Source organism: Dendrobates tinctorius, unplaced genomic scaffold (assembly GCF_039654945.1).
Source record: "Dendrobates tinctorius isolate UK_male_01 unplaced genomic scaffold, ASM3965494v1 ptg000029l, whole genome shotgun sequence".
In the NCBI taxonomy this organism is placed as follows: Eukaryota; Metazoa; Chordata; class Amphibia; order Anura; family Dendrobatidae; genus Dendrobates; species Dendrobates tinctorius.
Genome location: NW_027361697.1, coordinates 35,392,488 through 35,416,427, shown reverse-complemented (window position 1 = coordinate 35,416,427; position 23,940 = coordinate 35,392,488). Strand labels below are relative to the sequence as shown.

General features: G+C 45.4%; 1 protein-coding gene across 1 annotated transcript in view; it reads left to right on the top strand.

Annotated features, from left to right (window-relative positions):
• The window catches only part of LOC141085925 (dimethylaniline monooxygenase [N-oxide-forming] 2-like), a 33,362-nt gene extending 12,547 nt beyond the window's left edge, over positions 1-20,815 (top strand). Inside the window, exons 2-5 of the mRNA XM_073571560.1 lie at positions 17,456-17,652; positions 19,318-19,673; positions 19,782-19,854; positions 20,388-20,815. Coding sequence (XP_073427661.1) covers positions 17,564-17,652; positions 19,318-19,673; positions 19,782-19,854; positions 20,388-20,733 — 864 coding nt within the window. The 5' untranslated portion in view covers positions 17,456-17,563 and the 3' untranslated portion in view covers positions 20,734-20,815. The remainder of the gene's footprint in view (positions 1-17,455; positions 17,653-19,317; positions 19,674-19,781; positions 19,855-20,387) is intronic.
• Positions 20,816-23,940: the final 3,125 nt, after the last annotated feature.

The window sequence follows — 23,940 nt, the reverse complement described above, 5'->3', positions numbered from 1 at the left end:
GGCCTCACACAATCCAAAAGTGTCCAGTGTCCAAAAGTGTGTGCAGAGATTCAAAATCTCACTTATCCTCTAGTCACTAAGGTCACAGCTGTGCCATCGAGCCTGTCACATAGCGCTCAGATATCAGTGGGCCTCACACAATCCAAAAGTGTCCAGTGTCCAAAAGTGTGTGCAGAGATTCAAAATCTCCCTTATCCTCTAGTCACTTAGGTCACAGCTGTGCCATCGAGCCTGTCACATAGCGCTCAGATATTCATTGGGCCTCACACAATCCAAAAGTGTCCAGTGTCCAAAAGTGTGTGCAGAGATTCAAAATCTCCCTTATCCTCTAGTCACTTAGGTCACAGCTGTGCCATCGAGTCTGTCACATAGAGCTCAGATATTCATTGGGCCTCACACAATCCAAAAGTGTCCAGTGTCCAAAAGTGTGTGCAGAGATTCAAAATCTCACTTATCCTCTAGTCACTTAGGTCACAGCTGTGCCATCGAGCCTGTCACATAGCGCTCAGATATCAGTGGGCCTCACACAATCCAAAAGTGTCCAGTGTCCAAAAGTGTGTGCAGAGATTCAAAATCTCACTTATCCTCTAGTCACTTAGGTCACAGCTGTGCCATCGAGCCTGTCACATAGCGCTCAGATATCAGTGGGCCTCACACAATCCAAAGTGTCCAGTGTACAAAAGTGTGTGCAGAGATTCAAAATCTCACTTATCCTCTAGTCACTTAGGTCACAGCTGTGCCATCGAGCCTGTCACATAGCGCTCAGATATTCATTGGGCCTCACACAATCCAAAAGTGTCCAGTGTCCAAAAGTGTGTGCAGAGATTCAAAATCTCTCTTATCCTCTAGTCACTTAGGTCACAGCTGTGCCATCGAGCCTGTCACATAGCGCTCAGATATTCATTGGGCCTCACACAATCCAAAAGTGTCCAGTGTCCAAAAGTGTGTGCAGAGATTCAAAATCTCACTTATCATCTAGTCACTTAGGTCACAGCTGTGCCATCAAGCCTGTCTCATAGTGCTCAGATATTCATTGGGCCTCATACAATCCAAAAGTGTCCAGTGTCCAAAAGTGTGTGCAGAGATTCAAAATCTCACTTATCCTCTAGTCACTTAGGTCACAGCTGTGCCATCGAGCCTGTCACATAGCGCTCAGATATCAGTGGGCCTCACACAATCCATAAGTGTCCAGTGTCCAAAAGTGTGTGCAGAGATTCAAAATCTCACTTATCCTCTAGTCACTTTGGTCACAGCTGTGCCATCGAGCCTGTCACATAGCGCTCAGATATTCATTGGGCCTCACACAATCCAAAAGTGTCCAGTGTCCAAAAGTGTGTGCAGAGATTCAACATCTCCTTTATCCTCTAGTCACTTAGGTCACAGCTGTGCCATCGAGCCTGTCACATAGCGCTCAGATATTCATTGGGCCTCACACAATCCAAAAGTGTCCAGTGTCCAAAAGTGTGTGCAGAGATTCAAAATCTCACTTATCCTCTAGTCACTTAGGTCACAGCTGTGCCATCGAGCCTGTCTCATAGTGCTCAGATATTCATTGGGCCTCACACAATCCAAAAGTGTCCAGTGTCCAAAAGTGTGTGCAGAGATTCAAAATCTCCCTTATCCTCTAGTCACTTAGGTCACAGCTGTGCCATCGAGCCTGTCACATAGCGCTCAGATATTCATTGGGCCTCACACAATCCAAAAGTGTCCAGTGTCCAAAAGTGTGTGCAGAGATTCAAAATCTCACTTATCCTCTAGTCACTTAGGTCACAGCTGTGCCATCGAGCCTGTCACATAGCGCTCAGATATTCATTGGGCCTCACACAATCCAAAAGTGTCCAGTGTCGAAAAGTGTGTGCAGAGATTCAAAATCTCACTTATCCTCTAGTCACTTAGGTCACAGCTGTGCCATCGAGCCTGTCACATAGCGCTCAGATATCAGTGGGCCTCACACAATCCAAAAGTGTCCAGTGTCCAAAAGTGTGTGCAGAGATTCAAAATCTCACTTATCCTCTAGTCACTTAGGTCACAGCTGTGCCATCGAGCCTGTCACATAGCGCTCAGATATCAGTGGGCCTCACACAATCCAAAAGTGTCCAGTGTCCAAAAGTGTGTGCAGAGATTCAAAATCTCACTTATCCTCTAGTCACTTAGGTCACAGCTGTGCCATCGAGCCTTTCTCATAGTGCTCAGATATTCATTTGGCCTCACACAATCCAAAAGTGTCCAGTGTCCAAAAGTGTGTGCAGAGATTCAAAATCTCACTTATCCTCCAGTCACTTAGGTCACAGCTGTGCCATCGAGCCTGTCACATAGCGCTCAGATATCAGTGGGCCTCACACAATCCAAAAGTGTCCAGTGTCCAAAAGTGTGTGCAGAAATTCAAAATCTCCCCTGTCCTATAGACACCTTGTACCTTGTTTTACATTACTATATAGTTTGTTGGATTTTGTCTACATTTCTACCAAAAATGAGGAAGGCTGGTGGAAGAGGCCGTGGAAATGGGCGGGGGTTGGCAGCTGGTAATGATGGTGTTGGTGGTGGATCTGATGGTAGTGGCAAGAGCAAAATAGGACCGAATGCAGGAGGTGTTGAGCCTGCATCATCGTCTGGCTACATAAGGCCTCGAACGCTTAGTTTTCTAGGAGTTGGCAAACCGCTTTTAAAGCCAGAGCATCAGGAAAAAGTTTTGTCTTACATTGCTGACTCAGCCTCCAGCTCTATCGCCTCCTCTTCTTCAGTTGTAAAAAGTAAAAGCACTGAGTCGTCATTGGAGGCTCATGTTCATTAACCACACCTTTCCTTGTGTCCTTCACCCCAACCAAGATTGAAGGATGACGCAGGCCATACTACTGATTACTCCATGGAGCTGTTTTCACATACCATGCCTGGATTATCAAGTGAAATGGTGAATTACCCAGGCCAAGATGAATCTGACATGGAGTGCACTGATGCACAGCCGCTGATGGATGATTCTGCTGGTACATTCACTCAGAGCACTACATTGTCCTCGCAGTGTACAGAGCCAGATTCTGACCCTGATGAGACTCAGGTGCCCCTTCCCGCACACTATACCACCATACACGGTGACACAGAGGAAGGTGCACATGACATAGAAGAGGAGGTGATGGATGACCCAGTTGTTGACCCAGATTGGCATCCATTGGGGGAAGAGGGTGCTGCTTCCAATAGCTCCGATGAGAAGCATCCACAGCAGACATCGACATCGCAACAGCTGTTATCTGGCAGGCCCGGAGCACTCCAAAGACAGGTTCCAAACATCAAAAGAGTTGCTGGACAGCTTGTCCAGAGGGTCAAAAGATCACAGCGTGCTAGGCCGCAAAATGTCTGCCAAAGTAGGAAGAGTGCAGTGTGGCACTTTTTTGAACAAAATCCTCATGATCAGGCCAAGGTTATCTGTAAGAAGTGCGCAAAGACCTTTAGCCGAGGGAAAAATCTGAAAAATTTGAATACCAGTTGCATGCTTAGACATTTAACCACCATGCACTTGCAAGCGTGGACACAACACCAAACCTCAAGTGCCACATGTGCAACTGATCACAACGAAGGTAGTCAGCAACGCTACATTGTTTCCCCCACTGTAAGCCCACCGGTTAGAACAGCAGCAAATGTTGAGGTGTCGTTGCAAGGCCACAGCAGTCAGGGAATCCCACTGTTATATCAACGAAAGACTGATTCTAGGCCATCAGAAAGAACACCAACTCCATCACCATCATCAACCCTCTCTCAGTCCGCCCTGTCCACCGCTACTTCCACCATATGCAGCTCTCAAGTCCAGCTCACCCTCCCAGACACTATGAGTAGGTCAAGAAAGTACTCAGTCTCTCATCCGCGTACACTGGGTTTGAACGCCCACATTGCCAAACTAATCTCGTTTGAGATGATGCCCTTTCGGTTGGTGGAAAGCACAGCTTTCCGCGAACTCATGGCCTATGCAGTACCACGCTATGACCTACCCAGTCGCCACTTCTTCTCTCGCAAAGCCATCCCAGCCCTCCACCATCATGTGAAAGACCGCATTGTCCATGCACTCAAGCAGTCAGTGAGCGGAAAGGTGCACCTCACTACTGATGCATGGTCCAGTCGGCATGGCCAGGGCCATTACGTGTCCATCACTGCGCACTGGGTTAATGTGGTGGATTCAGGGTCCACCGGGGACAGTGGTGGTGGGACAGTGCTGCCTAGCCCACGGTATAGGAAACAGTTGGCTGTAGGCGTTCCACCCTCCTCCTCCTCCTCCTCCTCCAGAAGCGAAAGCTCGTCCACAGAGCGCAGTCGTACGAGCACTCCATCTGCAGCTGCCACTGTTGCACACGATGTGTCCTCCTATCGAGCAGCTAGTGGAAAGCGTCAGCAGGCTGTGTTGCAGATGATGTGTTTGGGCGACAGACATACCGCCGAGGTGCTGGCCGAGTACTTGAAGCGACAAACTGAGTCATGGCTGGGCATTGTACATCTTGAGGCAGGCAAGGTAGTTAGTGATAACGGCCGTAATTTTGTGGCAGCCATAGCCCTTTCAAAACTCAGCCACATGGGGCGTGGCCTGGACCTCATGTAGGGAGGACGTGGAGTGAGAGAGCTCCTGCCCGGATCCGACAATAAATCCTGATTACCGGCACTGCTGACGAGTCCCACTGACCTGGAGGGCTGCAATATCTCCCTGGGCGTTTAGACAGCGGAGGATCCTTGGGCCATGTCGAACCGCAGCAGTAAAAAAGATAAGGAGACGCCGGGGCGCGCCTCTGCTACATCCAGGATGGCGCCAGCAAACAACAAGTCGGCCGGTAGTGGAGCGATGGGAGCTGCTGGCAGGCTGGAACGATATGCAAGGGTGCCTCCTGCTGCTGCTCGATCGCCCAGTGCACAGACTGAGGCAGACGCTGGATGCAGCGTGGAGCTGGAGGATCATCTCTCCAGGGAGGGAACAGTGAGTAAACTGGGCCCCCCTTCAGCCCGACACGTGCAGACACAGGGGCCTGTGCTGGAGGAGGAAGGAGTGGGGGATGGGGAGCAGCCGGAGTCTGTGACTGCTGAGCCCACGCTGGGAGAAATCCTCGCAGCAATTAACTCCTGCAATACCACACTGTCCACTCTAAGTAATCAAATGGAGATTGTCACCAAGGACATGGCCTGTATTAAACAAGAGCTGCGGGGGGTGACTGCCAGGGTGGGGGAACTGGAGGAGCGTGTTGGTGCGACGGAGGATAAATTGCCACCAATAACACGGGAGCTGGGAAAAGCCACGCAAAATATTACAATACTGCTGAACAAGGTGGATGATTTAGAGAACCGCTCCCGTAGAAGTAATCTGCGACTGGTGGGGGTTCCGGAGAGGACGGAGGGGACTGACTCACTTGGCTTTTTTGAAAAATGGCTAATGGACACCTTTGGTAAAGATGTTTTGTCCCCATTCTTTACTATTGAGAGAGCACACAGGGTCCCTACGCGTGCCCCCCCGCCGGGAGCACCCCCGCGTCCCATCTTGCTCAAGCTCCTACACTTTAAAGATAGAGATGCTATCCTGCGCAGATCCAGAGACATTAAGGAACTTGCTATTAATGGGAGGAAAGTCTCCATTTTCCCTGATTTTTCCCTGGAGGTGCAGCGTAAAAGGGCGCAATTTATTGAGATTAAAAAACGCCTACGTGACTTACAGGTGACATATTCCATGATGTACCCTGCTAGACTGTGGATTGATGTGAATGGAGAAACGCACTTTTTTGATACGGCGGGAATGGCGCTGTCCTGGCTGGATATTAATGAGAGGTCCATGAGGAGGAAGAATACTTGAAGTTCTCCCTTTTTTCGCCACCAGGTGTTGTTACTCCTTTTTGTCAAGGACGCTATGCTGGTATAATTACTACTGTTCATTCCATTTCGGATTCAGGGCGGGAGCTGACCGGATTGCTGTGGACACTCGTTACAGTGACAAGCTGTGGACCCTTCTCCCTGCATGGACTCTGGGCGAGTTTTCTAGCCCTGATTCTCTCTATTTGAGAGAAATGTGCAAGTTACACTTGTGTTTGGGGGTAGGGGCGCTGTGCACTGGTGTGCAGTGCTCCCTCTCCCTCCTTTGTTTTTTTCGTTTGTTGTTGTATTCCCTAATTGTTCTGTGGGATGTGATGTGCGTCAGCCGTGTCACCCAATTCATTGTACTGAGGGATGGTGGAGATTGCCTCTCTCCCTCGGGAGTGGAGTATGTTCCGATTTCTCATTTTTTAGTCTGCTCTTATGGCGATATCACTTAATATTGTAGCGTGGAATGTTAGGGGGCACGGGGATGCAAATAAGAGATGTGCTATATTTACTAATATGCAGAAATTTCTCCCGGCTATCCTGTGTATGTCTGAGACCCACATGGTGAAAGATAATATTCATTGGCTAAGAAAGGGATGGGTTTCACATGAATATCATTCCACGTACTCGACCCATGTGCGGGGTGTCAGTGTGCTGGTGCACAGGTCCATCCCCTTCTCATGTACTAAATCAGTGGTTGACCCTGGGGGCAGATTTGTATGTTTGCTTTGCACGTTATACGGTATACAATTTATTTTGGTTGCCATATACATCCCCCTGCCCTATTCAGTCGAACCAGTAAAAAGAATCTTGTCTATTTTGGGTTCCTTTCCCCCTGCGCCGACTCTTCTAATAGGAGATTTTAATACATATTTGCATCCCTATTTGGATAAGTTGCATTCGGGAAACATATCAGAAGATGCAGCCTCAACCTCATTTGCTAGAACGTTAGTGGAGCTGGGTATGGTAGATCTTTGGCGTGTCCAAAACCCCACAGCCAGACAGTTTTCCTGCTACTCTAGCTCCCACCACGCTATGTCACGGATAGACCTGGCCATTGGGAATACACTCATGACCCCATATGTACGAGGGGTGGCCTACCTGCCTAGAAGTGTATCTGATCACTCGCCGCTACATGTCACACTTTCATGGGGACACCCCCTCACCCTATCTAGACCTATCTGGAAGCTTAATCCCTTCTGGATCCAGCTTATAGGGGGATCTTTGCATGATGCCATTCTAGAATATTTTCAACTTAAGGAGTACTCTGCATCATCACACATAGTCTGGGATTCCATGAAAGCCTATGTCAGGGGCTTATATATTAGAGAAATATGCACACGGAAAAGCCAAAATAGACGCTACACCCAGAGTCTGATCCAGGAGGTGTCTGTTGCGGAGGCTGCGGTGATACTCAACCCGACAGAGGAAACTAAAAACGCTTTGGAGAAGGCACAGGGGTCGCTCAGGGAAAACCTCATGTCGGCGGCAGCAAATAAACGTTATTTCCTCAAACAAAAATATTTTATAGAGGGGGAGGGAGTAGGACATTTATTGGCCACGGTCATTAGAGCACAGGACGGATCTTCATATATCAATAGGCTAAAAACGGACTCGGGTGGTCCTGTGACAGACAGTGCGGACATAGTGAGTGAGATAAGGAGGTATTATATGCGACTATACACATCAGATTGCAGTCTCACGGAGACTGAGATTGAGCAGTACCTGGATGCTCTCTCTCTCCCTGCATTGGCTGATAGCGATAGGGATTCATTGGATCGGGACATCCTGTTGGAGGAGTTGGAGGAGGCGCTTGGTCAGATGCAAAATGAAAAGGCTCCAGGAATGGATGGCCTGCCTGGCGAGTTTTACAAAACCTATGCACCCTTACTGCTACCTAAGCTACTTAAGGTATTTGAAGAGGCTGAAAGGCAGAGGGTCCTCCCGCCAGCTATGAGGGAAGCTTTGATAGTTTTAATATTAAAGCCCGGAAAGGATCCAGAGGTTCCGGATTCATATCGCCCGATTTCCCTATTATCAACAGATGTTAAATTATTGGCCAAGGTACTCGCCAATAGGATGTCCCGAGTTATCTCATCTGTTATACAGAAGGATCAGACGGGATTTATCCCAGGCAGAGCCACATCTATGAACCTTAGGAAACTATACTTGGGGATTCAACATAGTTCTGGGGAGTTGGGGGGAAGAGCAATTTTGTCCTTAGACGCCGCTAAGGTGTTCGATAGTTTGGAGTGGGGTTTTTTGTGGGCGGTACTTCGGAAAATGGGCTTTGGACACAGATTTATAAATTGGGTGAGGCTGTTGTATGGCTCGCCGGTGGCGAAGGTTGGGGCTAATGGCAGGGTCTCTGAGTCTTTTCCTCTTGGGAGAGGTACTAGACAGGGGTGCCCGCTCTCGCCCTTGCTATTTGCTACTGCGGTGGAGCCATTGGCAGTTGCAATTCGGAAGTCCAGAGAAATAATGGGATTCAGATGTGGAACTGTGGAGTTGAGGATATCATTGTACGCGGATGATTTACTTCTATATTTAGATAAGGTACATTCCTCGATTTTGCCGGCAATGGAGGTCATTCGAGAATTTGGGCTGAGGTCTGGTCTTCGGATTAATTGGTCCAAATCAGCTTTAATGCCGATAGACCCTCTCCCGGCGGATTTCTCAGATTTGCAGATACTGGTCCCTGTAGTTCGGAGGTTTAAGTATCTGGGTATAATTGTTAGTCCTGCCCCGAAGGATTTTCGGGCTCTGAATCTGGAGCCCCTGTTGCAGCGATTTAGAGCAAAAGTACATACTTGGTGTCGCCTGCCGTTGTCGAATATTGGTAGATCTAACTTAATCAAAATGGTAATGATGCCACAATTATTATATTTGATACATAATTCTCCGGTGTGGATCTGTAGGGACTTTTTTGCAAAAATAAATACATTATTCCGGGAATTAATTTGGAAGAAAAAACAGGCTAGGATTCGCTTGGAGATACTGCAGCGAGGGAAGGAGGAGGGAGGATTGGCGGTGCCAAACCCATTCATATACTTTATAGCCTCCCAGATGCAACATCTTAAGGGTTGGGGTAGAGACGGGGCGTGTGACAATGGTGGTGATATTGTGAGGGAAGGATCGGTATGGAAATATCCAGGGTGCCGGTTGGAGGTGGGAAGACGGCAGATAAATGGGGCACGATACCCCACGTTGGCTATGATTTTCAAGGTGTGGGATAGGGGTAAGTCTCTTTTGAAGATAAATGGGCCTACGGAATTGTGGCCATTGTGGCGAAATCCGGATTTGCAAGAGATCAAAAAGCTGGTGGGGTTCGGAAGATGGGAAGATAAAGGGATTTATCTGGTGTCACAAATTTTGCAAAATAATACTCTTAAGAGTTTTGAACAATTGAGAACAGAATTTCACCTCCCGCACGTCTTCTTTTATCAGTACTTACAGCTAAGACATGCATTGGAAAAATAGAGAAGGACAAATCCGGTGATAGTGACACATAATCAAACACTACATATGCTACTTACATCTGAGTCTTCTAGGGGACTTATCTCTGAATTATATAAAAGATTATTGCCTGCCCATCTGGAGACATATCCACTGACTGCTGCTAAGAATAAGTGGGAACTGGACGTTGGCCCCCTGACGGAGGACCAGTGGTCCGATATTCTAGAACAGGTCCCTAAAATGGCGGTTTCTGAGTGCCAGCGGCTTTCGCAAATATATCTCATTCACAGGGTATATAAAACACCCAGCTTATTATTTAAAATGGGACTTAGGCCCAATACACAATGTGTTAGGTGTGGGCAGGATGATGCCCACTTGATGCATGTTATGTGGGAGTGCGGGCACATTGGGGATTTCTGGAGGCAGACCCTGGGACTCATAGCCCAAGTATACCATATCACAATACGACCGTCACCTCGTCTATGTTTGTTGAATTTGTGGAAGGAGGGGGTTGACCCGGACTCTGCAGTGGCCCTGGGAATAGCACGCATCCTGTATCAGGCAAGAAAGATACTTGCATATCATTGGTTGGATCCTATGCCACCAACATTGTCAGAGCTTAAAAATAAACTAAATAATGTCATCAGATTGGAAAGGGGGGCTTATTTAAAAAGAAATGCATTAAGAAAGTTTTACAAAATTTGGCAGTCATGGATGGAGTCACCGGGTCTCCCCTCAGGCGCACTGGTACGGGATGCGATGTTGGACCAGTTGCTGTTGTGCTTGCGATGAGGGGATGCTTGGGGGGTGAAAATAAAGTCTAGTGCCCTTTGTGGCGAAGTAGATTTTGAGTGGCGCGGTGGGAGGGGGCTGGGGTGGATTGGACCTGATATCCGTGGGGGGCGGGGGGGGCGAAATATGATGCGGAGTGGCGCGGCTGGCGGGGATGGTTTTCCCGCTGAAATGAGGCACTGATGTATAATTTTGATTTTTGTTTATTTGTGGAGCCATGTTGTTTATAGGCTCAATTTTATGCAAATATCTGTGTTTTGAGATTTCTTCTTTTTATTTATTCTTACACAGGAAGAGTTTTACCCTTTAAATAATATCTGCTCTCAATGTAATTTTTACTAGCTATATAAGATGTCATATTCTTTCTGTATTGATTCCTGAATGTTTAATAAAAAAGATCTGATTCAAAAAAAAACTCAGCCACATACCTTGCTTGGCTCACACCTTGAACCTGGTGGTGCAGTGCTTCCTCAAAAATTATCCGGAGTTAACAGCCCTGCTCCAGAAGGTGCGAAGACTGTGCGCGCACATCCGCCGGTCGCCTGTACACTCCGTTCGTATGCAGAAGCTGCAGCGATTGCTCCACCTTCCCAACCACCGCCTCATTATCGACATTGCAACAAGGTGGAACTCCACCCTGCACATGGTGGAGCGGCTGTGCGAGCAGAGGCAGGCCATAATGCATTTGTGGGAGGATACACGGCCAGGCACTTTGAGAGCAGACATGAAGTTGACAGGTGTGCAGTGGTTGAAGCTGAAAGACCTCTGTAAAGTCCTTCAGTGTTTTGAGGAATGCACACGGCTGGTAAGCGCAGACGACGCCATCCTAAGCATGAGCATCCCACTTATGCGTCTGCTCATGCAAACTTTGACGCACCTTAAGGAGCAGGCGTCTGCAGCCAATGTTGATGAGGAGGAAGAGGAGGAGGGAATCCTTGATGACATTCAGCCATTGTCTGCTCAGGGACCTCTCCTGGACGAGGTGGAGGAAGAAGAGGAGGAGGAGGATGATGATGGGGATGATTACTTAGGGGAGGAGGATGCATCTCGTGGGGCAAGTGAAAATGTTGGTGTGGCAAGGTCTGGTACAGGGTTTGTGCGTGACTGGAGGGATGTGGATTTGCCAGAAAGTGCTCCTCCAACCAGCACTCGCAGTGCATCATTGACACCGGGAACATTGGCCCACATGTCAGATTATGCCTTGCGGATCCTAAAAAGGGACCCCCGCATTGCCAAAATGATGAACGATGATGACTACTGGTTGGCCAGCATCCTGGATCCACGCTATAAAGGCAAATTACAAAACATCATGCCACAGGAGAACCTTGACCTAATATTGGCTAATAAACAAGCAACTCTGGTAAATCGGTTGCTTGAGGCATTCCCAGCACACAGCAGCGGTGATGGTTCTCACACGAGCCGTACGGGCCGGGGGCAGCTTGGCAGAGGTGTTCGTGGTGCACACAGCAGAAGTGGCGTTGGAGACAGGGGTTTCATGACAATGTTGTGGACTGATTTTTCAAATACCGCTCACACAACTGGTAATACTGCATCGATGGAAAGTGACAGGAGACAGCAGTTGTCAACCATGGTTACAAACTACTTTTCCTCCCATATCGATGTTCTCCCACACAGGTCATTCCCCTTTGACTATTGGGCTGCTAAACTGGACACCTGGCCTGAATTGGCCCAATATGCCTTACAGGAGCTCGCTTGCCCAGCTGCAAGTGTGCTATCGGAAAGAGTCTTCAGTGCAGCTGGATCAATCCTGACAGAAAAAAGGACCCGTCTGTCAACCCAAAATGTGGATGATCTAACCTTCATTAAAATGAACCATGCATGGGTTTCCAAGGATTTTGTCCCACCTTCCCCTGATGACACATAGGGTGACAGAAAAATGGCTTGCTTTGGTCCACCTCTTCCTGGGACTTGACCTATTTCGCCTTTTGCATCAGCTGAATGTCCAACATCAACATATGCCACTTTCTAAAACTCCCTAACGGTGCTGCCTCCCCCCCATGGCCGGTGTCACCACCTAGCGCACGACACCGTGCGAGTGCCGTTGCCCTGGACAGGTGGGTAGGCCGACTCTTGGGCGCGGGCACTGGCACAGGGTCCCTCATAGTGCAATCAAGTGTCTCTGACGGTGGTGGTGCACACCCGCCGTCAGACACACCGCTGTACTATGAGGGGCCCAGTGCCAGTACCAACGCCCACGAGTGGGCCCCCCTTGCTTGGGCAGGGCCCCAGCATTTGCAATCTTTACCTCTCCCTGCTCCTCCGCTGTGTAATCTGGGCCGTCAAATCCATACTGTGCCTGACACCGTCTGAGCCTGCCTCCTGAGACATATATTTTGAATGTGTACGCTATCCATACATGTTATCCGGGGATACGGTACCCTTTCTAACCTTTGTGCAATCACGTGCAATCCATACTGGGCCTAACACCGTCTGAGCCTGCCTCCTGAGACATATATTTTGAATGTGTACGCTATCCATACATGTTATCCAGGGATACGGTACCCTTTCTAACCTTTGTGCAATCACGTGCAATCCATACTGGGCCTAACACCGTCTGAGCCTGCCTCCTGAGACATATATTTTGAATGTGTACGCTATCCATACATGTTATCCGGGGATACGGTACCCTTTCTAACCTTTGTGCAATCACGTGCAATCCATACTGGGCCTAACACCGTCTGAGCCTGCCTCCTGAGACATATATTTTGAATGTGTACGCTATCCATACATGTTATCCGGGGATACGGTACCCTTTCTAACCTTTGTGCAATCACGTGCAATCCATACTGGGCCTAACACCGTCTGAGCCTGCCTCCTGAGACATATATTTTGAATGTGTACGCTATCCATACATGTTATCCGGGGATACGGTACCCTTTCTAACCTTTGTGCAATCACGTGCAATCCATACTGGGCCTAACACCGTCTGAGCCTGCCTCCTGAGACATATATTTTGAATGTGTACGCTATCCATACATGTTATCCGGTGATACGGTACCCTTTCTAACCTTTGTGCAATCACGTGCAATCCATACTGGGCCTAACACCGTCTGAGCCTGCCTCCTGAGACATATATTTTGAATGTGTACGCTATCCATACATGTTATCCGGTGATACGGTACCCTTTCTAACCTTTGTGCAATCACGTGCAATCCATACTGGGCCTAACACCGTCTGAGCCTGCCTCCTGAGACATATATTTTGAATGTGTACGCTATCCATACATCTTATCCGGGGATACGGTACCCTTTCTAACCTTTGTGCAATCACGTGCAATCCATACTGGGCCTAACACCGTCTGAGCCTGCCTCCTGAGACATATATTTTGAATGTGTACGCTATCCATACATGTTATCCGGTGATACGGTACCCTTTCTAACCTTTGTGCAATCACGTGCAATCCATACTGGGCCTAACACCGTCTGAGCCTGCCTCCTGAGACATATATTTTGAATGTGTACGCTATCCATACATGTTATCCGGGGATACGGTATCCTTTCTAACCTTTGTGCAATCACGTGCAATCCATACTGGGCCTAACACCGTCTGAGCCTGCCTCCTGAGACATATATTTTGAATGTGTACGCTATCCATACATGTTATCTGGGGATACGGTACCCTTTCTAACCTTTGTGCAATCACGTGTAATCCATACTGGGCGTGAGAACGGCTGGCGAGCTGTTAAGCAAGCTACAGCACCTGTGGTTTGCACACGGAAGTTTTTCATGTTTTCAGGAATGACGGTTAGGCCTAATTCCGGAACTGCAGTTGACCTGCACTTACTGGGAAATCATTGTTCGCGGGTAATAATTGTAATCAGTGATCCCCATCACTAACGTTGTTCAGCGGGTTATCTGCACCTGTAAGCGACAAACGCTGGCCTTTTCAGTGTAGCGCACATGCAGCCACGGACATGTAAGGGCATGACACACCAGTTATTGGCCAATCTCATGTTCCAGAGCCTCACGTGTCCCTCTAGTAAGCCGGACTCGGACCGCGGGGCATGACGGAGTCTCGTTCGTTAACGGAATTAAGCTTGCAATGTGTGCATCTGTTCTGTAGCTGGCAAGGTTGAGGTTTCCCAGGTGGAGTCGAATTTAACCGTAGGCTCCACTCCTGGTGGTGCCCTTCTGGACATTCCTTTAAGGTTCAGCTTTGCAACCATACTGCCCACGTAAAACAAACAATTTGCCTTCATGAACGCTGTTTGGAGGGTCATGACTCGTGGGAATAACACCGCCCAATCAGTTAACCTGCTAGAGAGATCCTTCGTTGTTCCCAAGCATGACATCACACTCCCTAGGAGGAAGGTAATGCCACTGTGGCGACCGTACTCCTGGGGGCGACACAAGTGCACTGATGCCCAGCCACTGCTCGATGAATCTGCTGGTACATTGACCCAGACCACTACATTCCCCTCGCACGCTACACGGCCTGAATCTGACCCTGATGAAACTCAGGTTACCCTTCCCATATACAGTTCCATCTTACACGGTGACAAAGAGGAAGCTGCAGATGAAAGTGCAGGTTTGGCCCACCCGCCATCAGACACACCACCGTACTATCAGGGGCCCTGTGCCAGTGCCGTCGCCAACGAGTGGGCCCCCCCTGCTTGCTCAGGATCACAGCACTTGCAAGGTTGAAATACTGTGCAGTGAGATGGAAGATGGGGACGACGAGGAGTCCAGACTAGTACAGGGATTCCCTAGCGAGGAGACTTATTTGATTGTTTTCAATGTTGGGACAGCAATTTTTGGGGAGCACGTTACTCTGGAGAATGATAGATGGGGCCCACCATACACTGGAACATTCCAAAGGTGGACATCAGACACTGGAGCAGCATTTACAGGGCCCATTATACACTAGAGCATTAGAAATGGGGCCCATTATGTTTGGAGCATTATTTGGGCCCATAAGACAGTGGAGCTTCATCCATGGGGACCAACATATACTGTAGCATTATGTGGAGCTCATCATATACTGTTTCAAACATTATATGGGACCAATGATTCTGTATGGAGAAATAGATGGGCCTCGTCATGAGATGTAAAAAGTGAAGTATTTTTCATTGTACTATACCGCTATTTCTCTGCCGTATCGGAGCATGATGAGTTGTGGTATGTGTTAAAGGGGCGCTCTTTCGCCCAGGGCACATGAAAACCTGGAGCCAGCCCCCCCCCACAACTTTAGCCAAATAACCCCCATTTTTCAGTGCGTAACTTGTGTTATGAAGTTAATTAAGGTTGACAAGCTTAAGTAAGAAGAATTGATGCTTTTGGCATTCAAATGGGCACTGTATGTGTGTTTCCTGTCCTCCTCTCATTGCCGACTTTTATTCCCCATTGACTTACATTGGGTTTCGTGTTTCGGGACGACCCCGACTTTTCCCTATAATCGGACGATCTTGCTCGACCCGACTTTTGGAAAAGTCGGGTTTCACGAAACGAAACGTGACCCTAAAAAACCAAAAGTCGCTCAACTCTAGTCTGTGATCCTATAAAGGGAATGACCTTTAGCTAATCCCCTCACCTGGACCCGTAGAAGCGAGTAATCGCGAAACCTGTAGCATGTAAGCCCGAAAGGGCAGGGTCCTCTCCCCTTTGTATCAGTCTGCCATTGTAAGTTTGTTTACTGTAAGTGATATCTGTAATTTGTATGTAACCCCTTCTTATGTACAGCACCATGGAATCAATGGAGCTATATAAATAAATAATAGTGATAATAATAATCTGGACTGTCTGGAGTGCCCTGGTCACAAGGGCGGTGATCCCAGTAAGGCAGCTTCCCTAGGAGAGAGGACTAACAAGGGGTCAGCATGTGGAGCAGAAGCTCCTGTAAGGTAACTCCATAGACTGTTGGTGCCTGTGATGTTCCATGGATGTTACTGAACTGTATGGCGTGCTTTCACCCTGGTAACTGGACAGTAAGAAGTCCAGCGTGTTTAGAGACTATGAGATAAAGATGTGTTAGGAATCCAGATTCACACATTTGTCTCCAGAGGCTAAGTCCTTTGTCCCAGCTTCTGAGCATGGTCACGGGACTAGCTCTCATTGGAGTTCAGGAGTCAGGTGCTCAGGTCCTGCTCCTGATTTGATTGGTTATGCCCAGGGCTCTGGAGATTTCCGGCAGGTCCCGTACGCTATAAAAAGTGCGCATGGCCGCTATGCCATGCGCTAGTATTTTTCATACTGCTGCTGTATGTATGGTGATGGATGCTTGGACTCGTGACTGACTTATTACGAAACCCCTTTCCTCTGATATTACAATTGTGTGAGTGATTGGGCAGCCGCCAGTAGCAGTGCTAGCGTCAGCGTGCTCCAGCTATACTTTTCCAGCAGCTAGCGTCCTGCATCGCGCCAGCGAGTTTGCGGTGTCTCCTCTGTGGCTCCGTGTACACCGCGCTGCGTTTGCAGTCTGTCGGACATTCGCAATTGCGATGTTCCGCATCTTTTGTTACGGTAGGTCTAGACGGAGTAGTCCTGCGGTTTAAGGCTACTCCTGTGACCTTAAATACCGTATCTGTGTTGCTGTCAGTCTGTGACATAGAACAGACTCAGCGTTATTGTATACTCTGTGCATGCAGCTCTGTGTCTGAACAGAGCTTGCCTTTGTGCACATTGGGTGCCGTTATACCCAGTGCACACTACCGCCGTAGTGCTCTGCCTCTGTTAGCAGCGGTTTTTCCATCTGCCGCACGGTGGACCCCGGGCGGCGAACACGCTTATTTATATTTTTTTAAGCGTGTTCCGCCGCCGTAACAAGATGTATGTTATGAAGTATTATGGATGGTGATAGGCCTGTGACGTGCAACAGGGCCTACCGTGTGGTTTATGCTATGTAAAATAAACCAAAATAGACTGTTTTATGTGCAAAACCATGCCTGTCTACATTAATCCCGTGCCAAACAAGTGTCCCCCAAACACAAACAGTATGTGCTATCTTACACAGGTTACTCATCTTTAGATGGTACAGCTTCTAATGGAATATAGAATCACAATGTCAACGCGTTTCGCCCATTAATACGGGTTCATCAGGAGATCAAAAAATGGATAGGCATAGTGACGGATCTCTTTTTCTAGGCCGTTTCTTCTTCTTTCACTTCATATTGTGATGTACCTTTCTTTTTTTCAAACTTTTTTATTTTCCATCTCTAATGAGCTTTACAGGTACTGACAAATTGATGAGTCACTGACACTCCATGTGTTCCTTTTTGGTGCTTTTGCTTGCAGGATGTGCCTCCTGCAAATTACCTATGATAGATTTATGCTATAAGGAGCACAATTGGGTGGAAAAGACTGACATTGCACTGTTACCCATAGCTCATATTTTAGCTGACACAACTATATTTGACCATTTTATATTTTCGCAGGTATATCTTAGTTCTAGACAAGGAGTGTGGGTTTTCCCACGGGTTGACAAAGGAGGATTTCCTTTTGATTTGCGATTCCTACGACGTTACCGGAACTGGATAAAAGATATGTTGCCAGCACCTGTGTCTCGATGGATGCTAAAGAAATATTTGAATGACCACTTTAACCATGAATTGTACAACATACAACCTGAAGGGTAAATGAAAGGATATGATGGTTTAAAAGGAGTATATCCCCTTCTGTGCACAGTGAATTTGGATTGTTCAGATTCATCCTTGAATTGCTTTTGTCTTTATCCAATAGGTCCAAAATTCTAATTAATTTGATATTTTTCTAGTTGAATACTAGTTTTCCAAATGTATAGATCCAAATCCCCTAGACATATTTCTGAAACACAGTATAATATTTACCTGATGGCAATTACCTTACTGCATAATGTATTTACATTGAACTCAGCAACAACACAGTATGCAAAAATTCACAAGCTTTTTTGGCTCAGTTGCAAGGTGGATATTTACTCTGTTTTAGCCTGTCGAGCTAAGGCCTCAACTCATCAAAGCATTTTTGCCAGAATTCTGGTGTAAATTGCTCTGAAAAGTAGCAACATTTTGGTGCTGCTATTTTTAATTTTCATGCCAGTTTCTCCCAGCTACCCACAAATGAGCGGAGCTGGGTGGGTGGAGCTGGGGAGTAAAGATGGTGTAACACCATGGCTCGTCTAATTCATGATGAGCTGTGGCGTTCCCTACTCTATAAATATTACTCTTGTCAAAGACTGGTGTAAGAATTTATGGCATAGTGCGCAGAGGCACATGCCACTCATAAGACGCTCCTGATTCATTAAGAGGCAAGCAAGAATTAGGAGTATTTGACTCCTCCATGCCCTTCTCATCAAGTCCTGTGAGAAAACACTTGTCTTGGTGAATCAGGACCTCTGTCTAGTTAAAACACACACTCAAAGAGAGGTTCTTCCAAATGAGCAGCAGAAATAAATTTGAACATACTAAGTGCGTATAACAGCAAAATAACACAAACTTATCCATACGCGATGGTTGGTACTTATCAAAATTAGATAACACCCCATCAGTCCTGCCATTTTGAAGATGATATAACTAAGTCACCTAGCCATTACAATTTGACCTTTGTCAGTGTCACACAGAGCCTTATATTTGGCCATTTTTTCTGTTTCAAGAGTATAAACTTCACGAACTGTATATTCACTTTCCACCAGGTCATGGTCTAGTTCATTGCAAAGTAGGACCATAAGAGATGAAAGGTTTAACAATTGCTCTAGCTATGGGCTATGACACGGAGCATAAAAGATATGAGGAGCAAAATCAAATTTTCATTGTTGGTGAATTTACATTAGTATGCCTTCCTTTTCTGGAGATTTGCAGTGGTCATTATAAAAGGGATTTTACGCTACATACTGTATTTCACTGGTGTGTGTGTGTGTGTGTGTGTGTGTGTGTGTGTGTGTGTGTGGGAAAGGTTCTAAATCAAGGCCCACATACACAATAGATAGATAGATTTCGGACGAATAATTGTTTGACCAACAGCTTTCTCTCCCAACTCCACCATACACAAAAATGCTTGGCTTGGCCATGTGCTCCTGTGTCCTCTGGCAGTGGCTTATCTCAAATTAAACAGGTTGGATCTTTCTCTCCCTGAGATCATCTGTCGGAGGAGAGGTGGGAGGCCCCCATGCACATTAGTTTGTTGGCCTATATCGTCAGTTTTGGCCGATTTTAGTCTAATATGTACAAGGGGGCACTACTCTTATATAGGAATCCCATAAATCATACTGTTTTATTAGCTATTTAAGACATGCTACAATTTTATATTATTATTTTAATTACAGAATTGCATGGAAAGAGCCTTTGGTGAATGATGAACTTCCAAGCCGTATTTTGTCTGGATCAATCATGATCAAGCCACATGTGGCAAAGTTCACAGAGACATCAGTCCATTTTGCAGATGGATCTGTTGTGGACAATCTTGACATGGTTTTGCTCACCACAGGTTATGACTACAGTTTCCCTTTTCTGGATGAAGTTATTGTTAAAAAGGATGAAAGCAAAGGATCTTTTTACAAAAAGATAATCCCTCTTGGAATTGAAAAGCCTACAATAGCATTCATTGCATTTGTTCTTGCCATTGGGCCAACTATGGTATTAGCTGAACTTCAATCTCGATGGGCCACTAGACTTTTTAAGGGTACGTAATTTTTAAAACAGCTTAAAAAGAAATACTGTAATAAACAGAGATAGTTGTCCTTCCATAAATTAGTATCAATTATCATGATATTATTATTTGATTTTGAAGGACTACACAAACTTCCATGTAATGAGGAAATAAAAAATGAGATGCTAAAGGATGAACGGCTTAGGAAGAAATGGTAAGTTCAAAGATAGCATTATATATATTTCTTTATTTTTAGATGTGGGTCATTGCGAATCTTTAAGATTTTTATTATATCTTATCAAGGGAAGATGAGTTTTTATCACCTTCCAGTTCCCTATATTTCCCCATTCCGACATCTTGTGTATTATCAGCAGAACCACTGAACTATGTGATATGCTGAAACTGTGTTGGCTGCTGTAGTTGGGAAGTCACCGTTGCAACCAAAACACCAATCTCAGCTGTAGCGGAGAGCTGGCACTGGACTACAAGTTTTTGGTTTTACAAGTAAGCAATGGTTTGGGCCTTTTAAAAGTTGAAAACCCCTTTAACAACTGTTCTGTTCCAATCAATATTCTTCAGTCTGTGTAAACAGGCCAGTAAAAATGCCAAATAACTTGTATACTGAACTTTAAATTCTATTATTGGAATAACCATTTAATACATTTTGTTCACATGTTGGACTTATATTGATGTGATGACTTTGAAATAATTAATACTTCATTGATTTTTATTTTTTTATACAATAAGGTTTGCAACAGCTGACGATAACTTTCGTCGTACAGATTATATCTGGTACTTAGATGATCTAGCCTCAGACATTGGAGTGAAGCCAAACATTTGGAAGTTATTTCTAACAGACCCAGTTTTGGCTTGGAAGCTTGTTTTTGGACCTTGCAATTCTTATCAATTCCGTTTGACTGGTCCAGCAAAATGGTCTGGAGCCCGAGAAGCGATTCTTACCCAATGGGATCGAATTAAAAAGCCCCTAAGAACAAGGGTGATAAAGCAGAATCCGGAATCTCATTGGATAACATTTCTGCCTTGGATCATTTGCCTTTTCATTTTGATTTTAGCATTTTTCCTAAGAGCATGAAATGTGGAAAAACTGCTAAATATTAATTATGCGCTTGTCTCACTCAAAGAAGCATACCAGAATATATTTTTTAATTACCTCCTCATTCAGCCTTAGGAAGTATATGTACAGTGTATACAATAAAATACTTACCTATTTCTGTCTTCTCCTGTTTCCATCACTGCTACAGTCTTCTCATATGAATATCAAGTGTCCTCTTTAAGTATAACACCATCCTCATATCAACATATATTCTTACAACCACCCCAGAAAAGAAACAGATGAAGAGGCATAGGCAAACATAGAATAAAAATGTAAATATTTATTTAATCTTTCAAAGTGCAATTTCCAAAGGAATCTCTCAAACAGGAATAAAAAAAGAGGACAACGAGCAAAAACAAAAAAACAGTAGTGGTAAAAGTACCATAGTAGAATTTAGTTTGTGTTAATGGCTCAAGATATCATTAGATATCCCCAGAAGTAAAGTAATTTACATATGCATAATGCCAATATATGATATCAATCACAGATGAATAGCTATGTCCCAGCCTGTAAAACTATAAAGTGCTTCAGTGCATAAAAAAACAATGCTAAAGAACAAACATGTTATTACCTACAAAGATGTGTGTCCTGGCTTCGTAATGCCCGCTGTGCAACCCCGACAGCGCTGTTTCGCCTTACTGGCTTCCTCACAATGGGGGCAATGTGTGTTATGTGCCACGCGATGCCTTTTTATACAGAGCTCTCACCTGATGGTAATGTCGGCAGGATTGGTTCTCACTGCGCATGCGCTATTTTCCAGATCTCCCCTCTAGTAAGTTAGACTTCCTGGTTCATGCACCTGGAACGCAGGCGTGGAACGCACCATGTACCAAGATGGCGCATACCAGGAAGTCGTGGGGTAATCCCAAAACTCGCATGCGCCAACAAACCAGCCAAGATAAATGAAAAAAGTTCATGGGACAATCCCAAAGCGCGCATGCGCCACCAGACCAGCCAAGATATATAAAAGAAACGCTGAGATGTTTTAAATAAACAAAAAACACTGCAAATATATTAAATCCGATAGTGGGATATTAATCACGTAGACAAGGGATGTAAATACCGTGAAAAATTAAAATAAAATTAAAGAAAAGAAAATTATAACTACTATAAGCAGTTTGGCTCATACTAATGCTATGCAGTAAAGTGATAAAGTGCAAAATTATTACATGATGAATATTTTTTCAAAATTTAACCCATATATAAGTTCAGTGAATATATGAATTAATATAAATATTTAAAAATTACAGAAATAGACACAATTTACATATCAAAAATTATCTATAAATTACGTGTACTATATACAGTATATATACAGTGGGGCAAAAAAGTATTTAGTCAGTCAGCAATAGTGCAAGTTCCACCACTTAAAAAGATGAGAGGCGTCTGTAATTTGCATCATAGGTAGACCTCAACTATGGGAGACAAACTGAGAAAAAAAAATCCAGAAAATCACATTGTCTGTTTTTTTTTCATTTTATTTGCATATTATGGTGGAAAATAAGTATTTGGTCAGAAACAAGCAATCAAGATTTCTGGCTCTCACAGACCTGTAACTTCTTCTTTAAGAGTCTCCTCTTTCCTCCACTCATTACCTGTAGTAATGGCACCTGTTTAAACTTGTTATCAGTATAAAAAGACACCTGTGCACACCCTCAAACAGTCTGACTCCAAACTCCACTATGGTGAAGACCAAAGAGCTGTCAAAGGACACCAGAAACAAAATTGTAGCCCTGCACCAGGCTGGGAAGACTGGATCTGCAATAGCCAACCAGCTTGGAGTGAAGAAATCAACTGTGGGAGCAATAATTAGAAAATGGAAGACATACAAGACCACTGATAATCTCCCTCGATCTGGTGCTCCACGCAAAATTCCACCCCGTGGGGTCAGAATGATCACAAGAACGGTGAGCAAAAATCCCAGAACCACGCGGGGGGACCTAGTGAATGAACTGCAGAAGCTGGGACCAATGTAACAAGGCCTACCATAAGTAACACACTACGCCACCATGGACTCAGATCCTGCAGTGCCAGACGTGTCCCACTGCTTAAGCCTGTACATGTCTGGGCCCGTCTGAAGTTTGCTAGAGAGCATTTGGATGATCCAGAGGAGTTTTGGGAGAATGTCCTATGGTCTGATGAAACCAAACTGGAACTGTTTGGTAGAAACACAACTTGTCGTGTTTGGAGGAAAAAGAATACTGTGTTGCATCCATCAAACACCATACCTACTGTAAAGCATGGTGGTGGAAACATCATGCTTTGGGGCTGTTTCTCTGCAAAGGGGCCAGGACGACTGATCCGGGTACATGAAAGAATGAATGGGGCCATGTATCGTGAGATTTTCAGTGCAAACCTCCTTCCATCAGCAAGGGCATTGAAGATGAAACGTGGCTGGGTCTTTCAACATGACAATGATCCAAAGCACACCGCCAGGGCAACGAAGGAGTGGCTTCGTAAGAAGCATTTCAAGGTCCTGGAGTGGCCTAGCCAGTCTGCAGATCTCAACCCTATAGAAAACCTTTGGAGGGAGTTGAAAGTCCGTGTTGCCAAGCGAAAAGCCAAAAACATCACTGCTCTAGAAGAGATCTGCATGGAGGAATGGGCCAACATACCAACAACAGTGTGTGGCAACCTTGTGAAGACTTACAGAAAACGTTTGACCTCTGTCATTGCCAACAAAGGATATATCACAAAGTATTGAGATGAAATTTTGTTTCTGACCAAATACTTATTTTCCACCATAATATGCAAATAAAATGAAAAAAAAAACAGACAATGTGATTTTCTGGATTTTTTTTTACTCAGTTTGTCTCCCATAGTTGAGGTCTACCTATGATGTAAATTACAGACGCCTCTCATCTTTTTAAGTGGTGGAACTTGCACTATTGCTGACTGACTAAATACTTTTTTGCCCCACTGTATATATATATATATATATATATATATATATATATATATATATAAATAAATCCCTAAGAGAATATATGCACCACTATCTAATTAAAAGTGTCCAAATTGAATACATAAAAGTCTTCCATGGAATTTTATGAGTCACGCACTAATATCTTGAATAGGAAATCTTGCTGATGAAGAATCTTTAATGAAACTTGTTGAACTGGATCCAAAAAAGAGCCAAATTTCATGATGACCCCGGAAAAGACATCTCTATGGAAACTAGATAAA